An 18,296-nucleotide genomic window follows, 5' to 3' on the forward strand; every position below is an offset into this window, starting at 1 on the left:
ACACAAAAAAAAACATGGGAGTGATGAGGAGGTGTCGGCGTTCTGGCGATTTACTAGCAAGGCTTCAGTAGAAGCTGCTGTCCCCAACTCCGGGGACTTCGGGTGGCAGTATACGCCGTGAAGTGGTTTGCGGCCTGCCAGTAAACCCAAAGCAGAAGAAGACGAAGTGACGTCAGCGGCTTCATTTGCGTAATCTTTCCATGGGGAACCAAGTGCTGTGAACTAAGTGCTGGGAACTAAGTGCTGGGTACTAAATACGGCAAAGTACTTGGTGTGAAAGGGGCTAAAGACTACACAAAAATACCTTTCTGCCTCTCCTGGCTTAAGATGACGTATTAAAGAGGACATATTCTGCTCCTTTTATCCTAGTATTTAGTGCCTCTACTTGGAAATGTCCCCACAGGGCTGCCCCTGGCCAACTTGTGGCCCCAAGCAAAGGGGGGAGTTTGTGCGGCGAAACTCTCTCTGGAAGGAACACAGGAATTTTAGCCTTAGCAGACCATTTAATTCCACTGCAGGGCCTCGCACGACTTAGTACAGTATGGTTAGGCCTTGATAGGCCAGGCTCACTGTATGCTGCGTTTCCATTACAGTTTAGGAACTGGGGAAGTAACTATAGTAACGCAGTGTAGGCGGAGCCGTGACGTCATCTTCAATGCGAAACGGAAAACCAACATCAGCCGTTAGCTCTCAGAGCTCACAGCTCCTCATATCTGTTCAGAAACTAGACAAAAGTTAAACAAGTACTATAACTCCAAACTACACCACTTGGGTCCCGAGAAATATTAGTGTGAACGAATAAACTGTTCTCAAAATAAAACATGCTGTTGTGCAGACAAACCTTTCTCAGAGTTTTCTCATCAGAACATTTGTCAAAAAATTATACTATTACGAAGTGGTGGCGACAAAATTGGCCATTTCAAAAAGTGTCTGGGACATGTCCCCAGCGTAAATGGCACATGTGGTTGCAACTAACTAGTATTTGATTATCAATAATATGCTGGTTATTTGTTCTATTCATGTTGTTTCTTTGGTCTAGAAAATGTCACACAATAGTTAAATAACCCAAACGTTTATTTATGTTTGCATCACTGTTTGTATCACTGGGGAGGCTGAGGGACTTTGTTTTGGGGAGGGAGCTGGTTCAAGTCCAGCAGGGGGGCCTTCTGGGAAATACAGAGGCACCCTTGAGCATATCTCCCCAGAACAATAATGTATGCATATGTGTTTTTGAGATTGTGTGTATGTAACAACACAGTGAAAACTATGTATTTTCCAAAATAAAATAAAAATAATAAGCAAATTCTCCCTTCTATACTAAATATCTTTGCATTTCATTTGAACAGGTCACCTTGGGCTCTGTGCTTTTGTGCGTATTTCAATAAGTGATACAATTGCGAGAAGATTAGTCAACAGTGAAACAAAAACATAGCTCTAATTCAGTTTACCATTACATAAGAAAGAGAAAGCAGAAATGGACCTCATAACACAAGTTTCCGTTTTGTTCTCTCTCAAAACTCTTTCTACTTTCGTATTTCTGTCTAGGTTTCTCTTAAGGCCCTGACACACCAAACTGACACCAAAGAACACGTCCCGACGGACCCGATTGTTGTGTCGCCTCACGTCTCCTGCGTCTTGGCCAAAAAGTCGCACTTGAAAACACCGCAATGACTTCAGCGCATGGCCAAGTAGTACGTACGCACTGCGCATGCGTGAGTGGCAATACCTTACCAGCAAGCGGCGGTAGTGTGTACTCTTAATTCAAAAGAGGCAACCGGAAGACAGACTGCGTGATATATACAAACAACAAATAGCGTTCATTCCATTTTCACTCTCGTCCATCACAGACTGTTTCACAGACTGTTTCATATAACGACTTATAATCGAAAACATGTTTAGTGCGGTACTGGAAAATGAAAAATAATAGCTGTCTGTGTGTGCCTTCTTCACTTCCGTTTTGCTTCTCATGCACTGATTCGCTAAGCTGAACAGCCAATCAGAGTGATCTCTTTTGCCGACAGCCTCGGGAGGCTGTCGGCACGGCCGAAAAGACACGACGGTGCTGGATACACCAATCTGAGTAGGGCGACAGGACGCTCATCGACGACCAGACATCTATCGACGGCCGAAATCGGCCCGGTGTGTCAGGGACTTTACTTCTTTAAAAAAATAGTTTCAAAAGGTGTAAACCAGAATATGACCAAACCCAAGGCCTGTTAGTAGCTTTAGACAAATAAACAAACATTTGCATAAAGCAGGGCTTCTCAAACTCCGGACCAAGGTCCGAAATCAATCCGGACCGAACCCTGTGTCCCATTATAAAAAAGAAAAAAAAAGATTAAAAGAAAAAAAAGAATTTCTGATTCTGATGTAAATTAAAGTGGACCTATTATGCTGTATTGGAAAAATATATTGTAGGGCCATACCTATAAAAAACATGTCTGAAGTTTTTTGCTCAAAAAAGCAAACCGATCGCCCATTGTAGCCATGCCTCATATTGCTCATACCCCTCTTTTGCAGCCCAGTTAGAGAAACGCGTGATCAGAATTCTACTGGAGATAAAGTTAAATTCTTCAGTGATAAAACGCCATCCTATTCTAAATCACATCAAAGATTATTTCTGAAACAGTTTGGAGCTCAAATGCAGTTTCTCTTGCGGGTTTATCACAAGGCAGGGCTCGACAGTAACGGTTGTCATTGGCAACCATTCAGAAAAACAGGGTTCCTGCAGGTTTCGCCAACTCAAATTTAAGACTTTTTAAGACCTTTGTAAGACCACTTTGAATAGAATTTAAGACCTATTTCACGGCAAGAAAGTATGAAGGAAAATTGCTATGAAAGAAGAAATATATCCCATAATTACTTACAAAGTAAATGTATTCATGTTCAACATAAGAACAATGACTGAATATAACAGCATAACAGTACACAGAACTGTGTTAGCGTGTTCGACAAAAAGTGTGTATGTGTGCGCTTGAGTGTGTGTGTGTGTGTGTGTGTGTGTGTGTGTGTGTGTGTGTGTGTGTTAGGGCTGTGCAATTAATCGTATTTTAAATCGCAATTACGATTTTGGCCTGCACAATTACGAAAACAACATAATCGAAAAAAACGATTATTTTGCTTTGCTAGGTTGTGACAGTGCACTACAACATATTTGATCTAATTAATTTTAGTCTAATTTATTTATCATATTTATATATGTTAAGTAGCTTGTGGAAGTGTGCTCCAAAATATTTGTTGATTGGTATTTATTATTTTTGATATTATTTATTTAAATGTATCATTTATTTAATACATTTTTGTATCGGTTTTTCAGTTGAATTATACGTTCAGGGTAATCTACAGTAAAAAGATACTGTTCAAATTATTATTTGTTTTAAAGTTCAATAAATGGATGTTTTCAAAGTCAATGAATAATCGTACTTAATAATCATGATATTAATTATTGACCAATATAATCGTGATTATTGCCATAATCGAGCAGCCCGTGTGTGTGTGTGTGAGTGTGTGAGTGAGTGAGTGAGTGAGTGAGTGAGTGAGTGAGTGAGTGAGTGAGTGAGTGAGTGAGTGAGTGAGTGAGTGAGTGAGTGAGTGAGTGAGTGAGTGAGTGAGTGAGTGAGTGAGTGAGTGAGTGAGTGAGTGAGTGAGTGAGTGAGTGAGTGAGTGAGTGAGTGAGTGAGAGAGAGAGAGAGAGAGAGAGAGAGAGACAAGAGCTATATTCAGAGCTCTGCTGCCTTGGCTACAATCTTTCATTGTTGCTGTTGTATGATTGGGGTTTAGCTACGGTATTTAGCGTCTACAGCACCTCCACTTTTAGGTTTGACGTACACCCAAACGTCGCCCGGAGGTCCCCCGATGTTGTTGCGGGAGCTGCTGCACTAGCTAACGCTCCACTAGCTAACGCTATATTAGCTAAACAAACACTAATTTCTTTTGCAAAAGGTGCGGCGGGCTTCAAACACGTTCCCCTCCACTGGTTTCAACCAAGCACTAAATCAGATGTTTTCCAACCAAATACGGTTGAACTTACACTTCCCCATATTAATTTGTAAGTAGATTCGAAGATACATCAGTTTCTGACTGCCGCTAGCTGAAGCTTGGTTGCTAGGTTACTAGCTGGGTGTTCTCCAATAAGGGGCCGGGGGAAACAAAGTTAGTCATTACTGGTTCCATGTTGATTTAATTCAATACAAATTGTTGGGGGGAACTGAAAAGGCTATTACCGTACTGGTTACTTTGCAGCCCGGACATTTCCCCCGAAACAAATTTAGACGCAATCGCAACACAGAAGTACCTTTCAAATCCGATCATTTTTAAGACTTTCTAAATCCTATTTAAGACCTTTCTTATTTTTTTGGTCGTATTTAAGACCTTTCTTATTTTTTTGGTCATATTTAAGACCTTTTTAAGGCCTTCAATTCAGATGATCACATTTAAGACTTTGAGACTTTTTAAGACCCCGCGGGAACCCTGGAAAAAATGTCAACCACTTATTGGCCTTTGGTTGCCATCAGTGACAACCACTTTTTAATATAAAGAAATAAGGACGGCAAACAGCAAAATGTGCACCCCAAAATAGATAAATGTTAATTATTTGTCATATTTAATTATTGTTGTGACCAGTCGGAACCTGCTACTTAAGTTGCACATGCATTGGTGTGATTACGGAGCCAGAAAGCGATGCACGTTTACTCGCGTGCGCGGTGCGCCGTGTGTCACTACCCGATAAGTGAGAAATGAATTTAACTTCTGTTAGACAGCTATATGCCATACATTTTTGCATACATTCACAGTAAATATTTATTCAGTATGATAGCTGTCTAACAGAAGTTAAATTCATTTCTCACTTTTTCTGACAATGTACTTAACCCCAAATAAAAGAACCCAATAAAAAGAGATGTTAAATAATAGTGAAGTCACGTTGTAATAACAATAACTCATCCCTCGTGAGTTTTATTTTTGAGCTTTGCTAAAAGCCACTGTGTCAAGTGTCCTACTTGGGTTGCCGTCCGGAGTAGTCCAATATGGCGGACCATCTCGCACATGCGCAGTACAGATCGCAGATCGGGCAGGGGGACAGATCGGGTAGTGACAGTGTGTTTGTTTTACAAAAAATGGCGAAGCAAATGAAGTTGTTTGACTGTGGGGTAAAAAGTTCAGCCAACCCGTCAACATCTCAAACGAATGTTCAAAGTGATTCAACTGATAAAGCGCAAGGTGAACCCAAACGAAAAGCAAAGAGGAGATGTGTAAAGTCTTGGGAGGCGAAATATATATGTACATTCTGCTCCATTGTCCATTCACCTCCGTTAAAAGTTCCTTCAAAATAAGAGTCCCGATCTTATTACTACGAAAATAAAAGTGCAAAACAAAACTTTAACATAGGAAAATATTGGCATACTAATATAATCACTTCTATAAAAAGGTAACACATTTTAAATATAGTTAGACATATTAAAGGTAATCCATCCATCCATCCATCCATCCATCTTCTCCCGCTTATCCGTGGTTGGGTCGCGGAGGTAGCAGTTCCAGCAGAGAGCCCCAAACGTTCTTTTCTCTGGCCACATCAACCAGCTCTGACTGGGGGATCCCAAGCCGCTCCCAGGCCAGCGAAGAGATATAATCCCTCCATCTGGTTCTAGGTCTACCCCTTGGTCTCTTCCCAGCTGGACGTGCCTGGAACACCTCCCTAGGGAGGCGCCCAGGTGGCATCCTAACTAGGTGCCCGAACCACCTCAACTGGCTCCTTTCGACGCGAAGGAGGAGCGGTTCAACTCCGAGTCCCTCCCGGATGACTGAACTTCTCACCTTATCCCTAAGGGAGACACCAGCCACCCTGCGGAGAAAACCCATCTCGGTCGCTTGTACCCACGATCACGTTCTTTCGGTCATGACCCATCCTTCATGACCATAGGTGAGGGTAGGAACAAAAATGGCGCGGTAGACAGAGAGCTTTGCCTTCTGGCTCAGCTCCCTTTTCGTCACAACGGTGCGGTAAAGCGACTGCAGTACCGCTCCCGCTGCTCCGATTCTCCGACCCATCTCACGCTCCATTGTTCCCTCACTCGAGAACAAGACCCCGAGATACTTGAACTCCTTCACTTGGGGTAAGGACTCATTCCCTACTTGGAGTGGACAGTCCATCGGTTTCCTGCTGAGAACCATGGCTTCAGATTTGGAGGTGCTGATCCTCATCCCAGCCGCTTCACACTCGGTTGCGAACCGATCCAGTGAGTGCTGAAGGTCGCAGACCGATGAAGCCATCAGAACCACATCATCTGCAAAAAGCAGTGGTGCAATCCTTAGTCCACCGAAATGCAGACCCCCTCCCCCACGACTCGAAATCCGATCCATGTATATTACAAACAGGATTGGTGACAAAGCGCAGCCCTGGCGGAGGCCAACCCTCACCTGAAATGGGTCCGGCTTACTGCCGAGTACCCGGACACAGCTCTCGCTTTGGGAGTACAGAGATTGGATGGCCCTGAGTAGAGACCCCCTCACCCCATACTCCCGCAGCACCTCCAACAGTGACTCCCTGGGAACCCGGTCATACGCCTTCTCCAAGTCTACAAAACACATGTAGACTGGATAAGCGTACTCCCAGGCCCCCTCCAGGATCCTTGCGAGAGTAAAAAGCTGATCCGTCGTTCCACGACCAGGACGGAATCCGCATTGTTCCTCCTCAATCTGAGGTTCGATAATCGGCCTGACCCTCCTTTAAGTCATTAAAGGTAATTTATAGCATTAATAATTAATATATAATTCTTAACTGTGAATTTTTTTATTTAACATTAGAAATGTATTAGTATGGCCAATGACAGAACCACAATCAAGACTTCAATGCTGAAGGGCCAATGGATCTATGGTGGGGGTCAGCACAAAGGTCAAGAAAAACAACATTTGAAAGGGAGACATCGGATGACCAAAAAACTAGTGAATTGCTCAATTCATTTGTGAGGGATCTGTGAAGAACATGACAACAGCTGCACTACTGGTGTTTTGTATACCAGCAATTGAGGGTGGACAAGTTTAATACCACTTAAGCATGGGCGGCGCCAGGATTTTTTTTGCTGCAGTAGCTTAGCAGTTGCTATATGACAGCACGGCGTTGCTAGTTAATTTTCAAAATAAATAAACAAACAATACCAGTGGGCAAAGCACGAGCCTGTTCATATTGTAGCGTTCACCGCTATTCAAAATCACAGACCACTCGAGCCTTCAATGTCGAAAACGTTCTCTTTATTTTCTGGTATTGACGGTATAACACTCATGACTTTTCCCCACACTCGAAGACAACTCCTACCGTCTCGTAATCCCTCTACAAACACCGGAAACGCACACACACACCTGGAAGGGGCGGTCTCTCCCTAACTCCCAACTCTCTCTTAATTTCTGTTTCGTTGCTCCGCTCTGGGGTAGGGGCTGGGGGGGACTTTACTGCCATTGATCCAGACCATTGAACCTTGTATAAAATTCACAAGTGGACCTTTAACAAAAAGGTTTGAGTACCCCTGGCATAAAGCATATTTGTCCACTCATATGTTGATAAGAGTATTAAAAACTTGAAAAATATTCCTCTAAGGTACATTTAGAAGAGTTAAAAAATGTGCGATTAATCGCGATTAACTATGGACATCATGCAATTAATCGCGATTAAATATTTTAAATCGACCGACAGCCCTAATAAAAATATATTAAAAATATGTCTATAAAGTGTTTTGCTCAAAATACCAAACAGATCACCCATTCTAGCCATGCCTCATATCCCTATCCCTCCATTTCAAAAGTGCTGATTTGGGGTATAAACTACAGATGTCCCGATCCGATCACGTGATCGGGGATCGGAGCCGATCACTTGATTTTCAAAAGATCGGAATTAGTATTATTATTTTATTTAATGTTACAAAAGAAAAATGACCATGTTCACGTCTTAAAGTCATCCTGAGGCCTTAGTTTTGGTTTAAAATTACACAACATCATGTATGTGTTGCTTCTTTAGGGCTTGTTTTCATAGACCTGGTTGCTTATTTCTCTCAAATCTGGCAACAGAGTGAGCAGGGCGCGGTGTCTAATAGTAGCAGTAAGCTAACGAGAGGCTGGTGACTTGGGAGTCGGGACAGAAAATATGTCAGAAGTTTGGAAGTATTATAAAATTGAAAACAAAGGCAGTGCAGTGTTTCCCACAGATCTGAAATATACTTGGGGGGGTGGAGGTAACGGGGGGGGAGGGGGTCGAGGTGACGTGCAAAAACATTAACATTAACCTTTCTGTTGGTCGCTTGTTAGCAGACCCTTCACGTCATGGCAACAGGTACAGGCAGGGCCCTTAGTCATAGCCCTATAGTTTAAATCTACCACCCACAAATAAACATATGGACATGGGTTACTATTTTTTTTTTAAATGTTAAATGTATTTAGGAACCTATCCATGTTATTTTAAGTGGGGGTGGACCTCAAATCCTCTAGGGGGGTCCGGGGGCATGCTCCCCCGGTAAGATTTATTTTAAATGTTGGAGTTAAATGCATCAATCTGGTGCACTTTGAGGGGAAAATAAAGAGACTAGATCTATGGGAACACCTATGTGTAACAGAACTGTATACATTTCAATAATCATAAAATCATGGCCATAATCAATAACATCCCATTTCCAATATGAAAAAACACTGAAACTTGTTTATTTACAGTGGGGCAAAAAAGTATCGTGGCCACATAAAATTAAATCGCGGGCCGGATTTGGCCCCCGTGCCGTGAGTTTGAGACCCCTGATGTAGACAGCCAGTCACCCTGTGTGAGGCAGGCCACTTAACAGGCCTAGCCATCGGGAAACTCCCCGGTCCTCCCGATGGCCAGTCCGGGACTGGGTACAGGAGGCGTAGAGCGAGGGATCATTGTCCACAAGTAAATCAATCGCAGATGGCGTCATGATCGCGGACGAATTAAAAAAAAAGTATAGTCTATGTGTGGGAAACCCTGCAGTGTAACAGCCAGATGTTTGCAAGGCGGAGGTTCCGCTTGGTGGAAAGAAAAGAGCTACGTTCAACACGACCAATCTAAGACGCCACCTGAGAAACAAACACCAACAACAACACGACGAGTACACAGCGGCCACTCAGGTAATGGCACTGAAACAACCAACACTTTCAGAGACTTTTAAAAGGAAAGAGAAACTGCCCCAGAACAGTGAAAAGGCCAAAAAAATAACAGCCAAGATAGCTGAATTAATCGCATTGGATGACCAGCCGTTATCCGTTACCTTTTTTTTCTCTTAATGCATTGCATAAAGATCGGAGAAAAATTGGTATCGGCAGATTGTCAAAATCAAATGATCGGAATCGGATCGGGAGCAAAAAAAGGTGATCGGGACATCCCTATTATAAACCTTTAAAAAAAAAATGTATTAAAAAAAAGGAGGGGGCTGAGCTCATGCGGGAGATTCTACCGGCAGATAACCTACTGTCTAAACTAAATACTGCGGTGATGAAACGCCATATCATGGATTATCAAGGGTTATTTCTGAAACAGTATGGAGCTCAAAGGCTTTCTCTCTTGCCGGTTATACCACAAGGTGAGTCCCTTTTTATTTCCTGCTTCTTCACACACATGCTCTGTCTGTGCAGTACAGGTTAGCTCTGAGTGTTAGTGATGCTTATGTAAACAGCGACCATATTACGTCCAAAACATTCGGGCATTGTTTCTGATAGCAACGTTACTGATAGGGTCGTGGGTGTAAAGCCAGCCTACATTTCCGATATTACGTCATATTGGACGCAAATCTGAATCAGCTCCGTTGTAGCCCTGTTTTTAGAGATTTGGGGACGGAGGAAAAGAGAGTTTTATTTGCTGACGCTGCGTGAGTTCCCCGACACACCGGGGACACATATTTATGCATAAAAGACATCAAAAAGTGCATTTTGCATAATAGGTCCTCTTTAACACAGTATAGCCTAGTCACAGTGGAGAGATATAAAGCAGTGGTTCCCAAACGGTGTGCCGCGGCAGACTGGTGTGCCGTGAGGCAACTCCGGGTGTGCTGTGGGATTTTGTGACAACCATACGTTATTATTGCAATATACAACTACACAAAAATAATTATTTTTGTATTTACTATATCAGTACTTTGTATGCACTCATTTCATAATATAGAGGCAAACTCTATACCTAAAAACAATTCTTTTAAAAAAAAATCCTCGCACAGGTGGGAATTATAAGACCATGACACATCAAAGGCTGAAGGACAACATTAAAACAGAGAAACACGCAAGAGGGAAAATGGAGCGCTTTCTTGTAAACCACCAACCACCAGTGCAGAGACTGCCGACAACCCACCACCGAAAGAAAAGAGGAAAAAAAACTGTCAGCAGACAGTATCATGAAAGTTCCCTGTCTTGGACCGGGGATGTCAACAATCCTCAGCCCGAGTGCGTCGTCTGTCGGGAGAAGTTAGCTAATGCGAACATGGTTCCAAGCAAGCTGAAGAGGCACTTGGAAACCAAACATCCCTTCCATGTTCAGAGAAACTTGGCCTACTTCAAAAGAGCGCGGGATCTGAACCAGAGGCAGCAAGACCCTTTGTTGGATTGTGTGAAAGTGTCTGAAAAGGCAATGGAGGCTAGTTACATGCTAGCGGAGCTCATTGCAAAGCAGAAGAAACCTCACACAATAGCGGAGACACTCATCCTCCCCGCTTGCAAAAACATTGTAGGTGTCATGCTGGGTGCAGATGCCGCAAATGAGCTATCCAAAGTGCCGTCGTCTGATAATACAATCAAAACGACATGTCAGAAGACATTGAGCAACATTTGACAGAGAAACTGCAGGCGAGCGGCAGATTTTCCCTGCAAATAGACGAATCTACTGACATACAGTGGGGCAAAAAAGTACTTAGTAAGCCACCAATTGTGCAAGTTCTCCCACTTAAAAAGATGAGAGACCTGTCATTTTCATCCTAGGTACACCTCAACTATGAGAAAAAAAAAATCCAGAAAATCACATTGTCTGATTTTTAATGAATTAATTGGTAAATTCCTCGGTAAAATAAGTATTTGGTCAACTACAAACAAACAAGATTTCTGGCTCTCACAGACGTGTAACTTCTTCTTTAAGAGCCTCCTCTGTCCTCCACTTGTTAACTGTATTAATGGCATCTGTTTGAACTCGTTATCAGTATAAAAGACACCTGTCCACAACCTCAAACAGTCACACTCCAAACTCCACTATGGCCAAGACCAAAGAGCTGTCAAAGGACACCAGAAACAAAATTGTAGACCTGCACCAGGCTGGGAAGACTGAATCTCCAATAGGTAAGCAGCTTGGTTTGAAGAAATCAACTGTGGGAGCAATTATTAGAAAATGGAAGACATACAAGACCACTGATAATCTTCCTCGATCTGGGGCTCCACCCAAGATCTCACCCCGTGGGGTCAAAATGATCACAAGAACGGTGAGCAAAAATCCCAGAACCACACGGGGGGACCTAGTCAATGACCTGCAGAGAGCTGGGACCAAAGTAACAAAGGCTACCATCAGTAACACACTACGCCGCCAGGGACTCAAATCCTGGAGTGCCAGACGTGTCCCCCTGCTTAAGCCAGTACATGTCCAGGCCCGTCTGAAGTTTGCTCCAGAGCATTTAGATGATCCAGAAGAGGATTGGGAGAATGTCATATGGTCAGATGAAACCGAAACCGAAAAAACTGAAAGAATGCTGAGTTGCATCCAAAGAACATACCTACTGGGAAACATCATGCTTTGGGGCTCTTTTTCTGCAAAGGGACCAGGACGACTGATCCGTGTAAAGGAAAGAATGAATGGGGCCATGTATCGTGAGATTTTGAGTGACAACCTCCTTCCATCAGCAAGGGCATTGAAGATGAAACGTGGCTGCGTCTTTCAGCATGACAATGATCCCAAACACACCGCCCGGGCAACGAAGGAGTGGCTTCATAAGAAGCATTTCAAGGTCCTGGAGTGGCCAAGCCAGTCTCAAGATCTCAACCCCATAGAAAATCTTTGGAGGGAGTTGAAAGTCTGTGTTGCCCAGCGACAGCCCAAAAACATCACTGCTCTAGAGGAGATCTGCATGGAGGAATGGGCCAAAATACCAGCAACAGTGTGTGAAAACCTTGTGAAGACTTACAGAAAACGTTTGACCTCTGTCATTGCCAACAAAGGGTATATAACAAAGTATTGAGATGAACTTTTTTTATTGACCAAATACTTATTTTCCACCATAATTTGCAAATAAAAAGTCTTTAAAAATCAGACAGTGATTTTCTGGATTTTTTTTTCTCATAGTTGAGGTATACCTAGGATGAAAATTACAGGACTCTCATCTTTTTAAGTGGGAGAACTTGCACAATTGGTGGCTGACTAAATACTTTTTTGCCACACTGTGTATATATATATAATATATATATATAATATATATATATATATATATATATATATAAATATATATATAGGGACACCTTGTATTGTAGTTAATATCAGTACAGTATCACTTTTCATCACTTAGATTGATTGAACTGTTCTGCCCTTACAGCGCGTATCCCTATGCGTAGCTAGACAGTTAGCTAACATTTAAAAGTCCTCCAATAAAGATGCAAGGTTTTCTTTCTTGACTTTACTGTTCTTCTTTTACTTTGTAAAACTGTAACAATACAGAAATAAAACACATATAAGTATGCAAGCTTTACATAACATATAAGTAGCACTGTACAAACGACACAAATACTACTATTAGGAATTAGTTATCATTAGCATCACCATTAGCAAGCACAAGTCAGAATCGTCACTTCCTGTACTGACAGTGGAGGTGTCCTGAGAGTGGAGGTCTGCACCGGAACTGTCCTGAGAGTGGAGGTCTGCAGACAGACCCCTCTCAAAATACTTCCAAATTTCGCTTCTGGCGTCTTTTTTGTCAACAAGCCGAAGCGCAGCGGCAGTTGCACTCCCACTTGCAGCCATGCTTCTCGTTTTCTCACATGCTCTGGCAGCTAGCGCGTGCATGAGAGAGGAGAGGACCTTAGAGCGTGCATGAGAGGGGAGGGACTCCAGGCACGGCTGCAGTGCAGGGAGTGGAAGCAGAGCGCTGAACACACACGGCTCTTATTAAAACAGCACTTTCTCACCGGAGTACTTTTCCCCGTCATTCTCAAAGTACCGATACTCAGTGCTTGAATTGGAATAAAAAAGGTGCCAGTACTCTAAATCAGCAACAAGTATTTGGCACAAAGTCATAGTATATCCTATAATGCTGGTGGGTTTGTCTCTTTACTGTATATTTTAGAAAGGCTCACTGTACTTAAACAAAATGACTCAGGGTGCATCTGAGATTAGAGGGGGTGCAGTGGTAAAGTGCTATTTTTATAAGTGGGGAGTGGACCTGACACCCTCTAGTCTAGGAGGGTCCGGGGGCATGCTCCCCCGGGAACATTTTTTTTAAAATATTGAAGTTAGATGCATCAATCTGGTGCACTTTGAGAGCAAAATGAAGAGATATATGGATACCTCTCAACATCCACAATGAAATAACTGTAAACAGATTTACTTTTTCTTTATGGATATAAAAGAAAGTAAAGCTTGACTCCTACTGGCTGGTTAAATGACTCCTCGTCCCTGAGGCCACTACCAGTTTTTTGTGCCATTTTGCTGGATTTATTTGTCAATAGCGTTGCTGCAAAAAGTGATAGGCCTCTAGTTTAAATCTACTACCCAAAAAGAAACATATGGAGATGGGTTACTATTTTTAAAAAATTGCAAATCTATTTGGGAACAGTGGGGCTGGGCCTCAAATCCTATAGGGGGGTCCGGGGGCATGCTCCCCCGGTAAGATTTTTTTTTAAATGTTGGACTTAAATGCATCAATCTGGTGCATTTTGAGGGGGAAATAAAGAGACTACACCCATATGAAACAAAAATGTATACATTTAAATAATCATAAAATCATGAGTACATGGCCATAACCAATAACATACAATATCCAATATGAAAAAACATTGAAACTTGTTTATTTATTTGTTTTTGGTTCATTTATAGTTGTGAGTGTGTCTGGGCTCCTGCATCAGCCTCTCCTGTCTCCCTCCTCTCGCCCCTGCTCCTCTTTTAGGCAACAGCAAAGACTAGTTTTAGCTCTCAACAAGTTTATCTTACCTTTTTTCACCTAGTTAACATTTTGTTTGTATTATTCATGCATATTTTACTAATCACTACCCCCTCAAATGGAAATATGTGTTTACATAAATGGTGACCGAACCGTTTGAGACCCACTGAGATAACTTAAACTAAGTTAACTATCTAAAGACTCAGAGAGTAATTTACCTCACCAGAGCTGTAGTTATCAGCCTCTCAGTCTGACAGCAAAGGACTCTCCCTCCACTTTGTTGTTGAAAAAGCTCCTTATATCCGTTAGCGCAGCTAGCTAGCACCAGATGCTAACAACAATACACGTAACCGGTGCGCGCGCTTTCTCGCTCGCTCGCGCCACACATACACCAACACACACCCTCCCGAGCTTGAATGACACACAGAGACCAATCGAGGGCATTAGTATGATCTGTATGAAAGTGGCAATGTCGGCAGGCCACATCATGTAGACAGTAGAGCCATATGAAATCCGCGTTCACGGAATCGCGGACGGAATCGCGGAATTGACCAATAAAAATGGAATCAACTGTAAAACGTGGAATATTGCAGAATTTGCCATAATTTGTACTGAAATTCCGTTTTCGGGAGAACGATGGAACGTTTGGTGCAAAGCAAAAATGACCGGGACGCTAACACGTGTTACAACGCACACGTCACTTCCACACTGCTTCACAACAACACAGCAATGTCCAAGCGTGTAGCTGCTTCGGTATCAACATCATCATCTAAAAAGCTACGAAATTCCACACTAAACCCTCAATTCAGAGCACAGCAGTATCCGAATGATTTTTATGCCTCCGGCGATAAGTTATTTTGTAAATATTGTCAACATACCGTGGATTGGACCCGCAAAAATACGTGCGACGATCATTTAGTCTCGAAAAGCCATGTCAGAAACAAGGGAAAACACTGTGCTTCCCAAAACACACCTGCACTTCAAACTACAATTACAGCAAGTACCTCGTCAGCAGATTCAAGACGAGAGTTTGTGCAGGACTTTGTAGCTGTTTGCGCCGAGTCAGACATCCCTTTAGCAAAGCTGAAGAAGCTGCGACCATTTCTAGTTAAGCACTGCAAGCAGGGAGGAGCGCTGCCCGAGAACGAAACAGCCCTTCGTCAAATCCATCTGCCCCGTGTGTTTGACCAACATATAACGGCTGTTTTGGAGAAAATCCGTGGGAAGAAGTTGTTGGTGGTTGTTGACGAGACGACCGATACCAGGGACTGCAGTGTTCTAAACATCGTCATTGGTGAGCTAATGAACAGCCTATTAACATGTCGTTTAAATATCCTAATTTTTTTTACATGCTGCAGTGTGCATTGTCAGCATGCAAAGTGTGATGACGATGATCTCTGCCTGGTGATCACAATAGATACAGCTAGAGGGCGAGGCTAATCAATGACACTATTGTGATTAAATAGCTATGTACTGGTGCACCAGTCTATTTTTTTAATGCAAATGATTGTCAGTGCACACTGTCCTTTATAAACAAAATAAACTAAAGGTGCATAAATTATGCATTACTGTATTTCATCACAATAGAATAGATACTATAGCTAGGCTACTGACATTGTGATAATGTCAGTAGCTAGCTGTATCTATTGTTTACACTTGAAATGTGTATTTTTATTTTGTGCATTTTTATTTTGTCACAATATTATTTGGCTTAAATATAATAATCTTTTGCTTGTGTTATCTTTCATTGCAGGTGTTGAAAACCAGTACTATCTGGTGGATGTAATTTTCATGGATCGATGCAACCACTCAACAGTTGCCCAAGCCATCATACGCTCCTTCCACAGCAATAATCTGGAACTGAATGATGTCTGGGCAGTGGTCACAGATAATGCCTCCTACTGTCTGAAGGCATACAGGGAGATTCTAAAAGGAGTGATGCCCAACAGTGTCCATGTAACGTGCCTCTGCCATATCATAAATCTGGTGGGTGAGACCTGGCAGCACTACAGATACTTCTCTGATGCTGCATCACTTGTGGCAGCGATGAGATCTGTCTTCTGCAGGAAGCCTGCTAGAAAGAGAAGATGGGTGAGCTTCCTCATCAACAAGGAGTTTGTGCACACCAAGGCTCCTCCTGAATCAGTGGGCTCCAGATGGAATAGCTGGTTTGAGGCAGTGCAGTACCACGCAGAGCATGTTCATCTGTACAGAGAATTTTTGTTGGAAGAAAATTCATCAGCCCAAGCAGTCACAAACATCCTCAGCCTGCTAGAAACAGAGGAAAAGATGCAGGCCCTCACTGTGAAGCTAACCTTCATCGCAGAAGGCTGCTCCAAACTGATGACAGCTCTAACTATCCTAGAAGGAACCCATCGTACCACAGCAGTGTCTGCATACAACATCATGGAGGACCTGGGCTCTTACCTAGTGAATGGAACAGCAAAAACATGCGGGTTTGGTGCCAAGACAGATGAGCTGCTGAGAAAGACGGGTGTTCGAGAGAGGAAGCAGGTTCTTGACGATCTCCATGATGCCTTCCACTTGGCCTTCGCAAAGTTCTCCAAGCACTGGGACACGCACCCAGCCAGAGAGATCTACAAGCTGATAAGAGTGTTCGATCCAAGGCAGGCACCAGCCATGGAGAAGCGGATGGAAGCCTACACAAGACTGATACCCATGGCAAACCCATCACAAGAGCTCAGTGAGCAATGGATTGCCTACCAGCACTCCAGGGAGCCCTTGGCAGCTGATGTCACTCTTGCTGATTACTGGAGGGGCATGAGTGTGAGATTCCCAAAAGTTGCAGAAATGGCAATGTCCTACATCTACTTCCCAGTCAGCTCAGTTGACTGTGAGAGGAGTTTTAGCAAGTACAAGACTCTCCTTACAGACAAGCGAGAGGCACTCACCGAGCTCAACACAAAGAGGCTGACCATCATGTACTTCAATGGAGATGTCTCTGATAGATGGAAGACTTAAATGGACAGACAGGAGCTAATAAGTAGTAGTAGTACTAGTCATACTACTACAGGGAAACAGAAACAAGTTTTATTGTTTTAGTTTCAAGTTTTCAACTAAATTCAGGTTACTAAGTAAGTTGTTGCATATTTTCTGATGCATTTTTCATTTATAATGAAAAGCGTAACAGTTTACAGTTATTGTGTTTACAGTTATTGTATTGAGTGTTTTGTTTACAGTTATTTATCTTTTTTACTTGAAGCACAGAGAGAAAAGTTTGCTTAAAATGTGTTAACTCAGAAGCCAGAAGCCAAGGGAATATTTTGTTTAGTGTTTTTTCTTTACTTGAAGCTTATAAGCACTTTAAAATTGAACTGTAGCACTTAAACATTAAAAAAGACTGTTATATCTTATTGAATTGTGGACATTTATTCATTCCCACTTATTAGACACTATTTCTGATGGTAAAATTAGCGTAAAAAGCAAAATACAGAATTCTGAAATATTAAAACGGAAAAAACGGAATTTGGCAAAAAATAAAATGGAATTTGGAAAATAATAAAACGGATTTCATATGGCTCTAGTAGACAGCCAGTCACCCTCTGTGAGGCAGAGTCAGACCCACATTTGCTCTGCGTTGCGTTTACAATATATACGTATATTGCCGGCGGCTGAGTACCGGCATTTTACTGAGTACCGGCACCTTGCCGGTACTCAGTAAGAATTGCCGGTACCACATGGGTAAAAATCAGAAGTGCCGGTACTGCATACCGGTGAGTACCGGCCCAATTCAAGCACTGCCGATACTAATGAAACGGAGGAATCGTAACGTTTTTAACGGCAGGGTATCGCGGTACCTTTCAAGTATCGGTACACCATGCAACACTACAGTATATAGCCTAATGTATGTTTATTATAACATTGTTCTGTGTGTCAAAATGAAAGAAAGCCCACACACCTATCAATCATCAAACCGTGGGGTTTTATTTCATTACGTGTTGATTTCTATCAACACGTAATGTTTCTATCAACACGTAAGGTTGTATATAGAGATGTACTACAGCAAAAGTATTCTCCGTCGGGACTTCCTGCAACAACACCACGCCGTTATCTTGATTCTGATTGGCCAGAAGACATTATCGAAGATTTTCTATTGAGAAGACGATCACCACGTGACAAAAGTTTTCAAAACCGTTTCTAGTCTTCGGTATTTCCAGACAAGTGGCT

The 18,296-nt window shown here is 42.5% G+C and overlaps 2 protein-coding genes across 2 annotated transcripts in view; one reads left to right on the plus strand and one right to left on the minus strand.

The window, feature by feature from the left end:
- pdzd8 (PDZ domain containing 8) overlaps nucleotides 1-18,296 on the minus strand; it is a 68,094-nt gene that overhangs the window by 47,637 nt on the left and 2,161 nt on the right. The gene's annotated exons all lie outside the window — the stretch shown is intronic.
- LOC307045101 (uncharacterized protein) lies at nucleotides 14,727-17,100 on the plus strand. Its single transcript, XM_079690611.1, has 2 exons — nucleotides 14,727-15,402; nucleotides 15,862-17,100. The coding sequence occupies exons 1-2, from the start codon at nucleotides 14,745-14,747 to the stop codon at nucleotides 17,088-17,090; spliced, it is 1,887 nt and encodes a 628-aa protein (XP_079546737.1). The 5' UTR covers nucleotides 14,727-14,744; the 3' UTR covers nucleotides 17,091-17,100.

The sequence above is a fragment of the Notothenia rossii genome (assembly GCF_949606895.1).
Source record: "Notothenia rossii genome assembly, chromosome: 6".
Classification (NCBI taxonomy): Eukaryota; Metazoa; Chordata; class Actinopteri; order Perciformes; family Nototheniidae; genus Notothenia; species Notothenia rossii.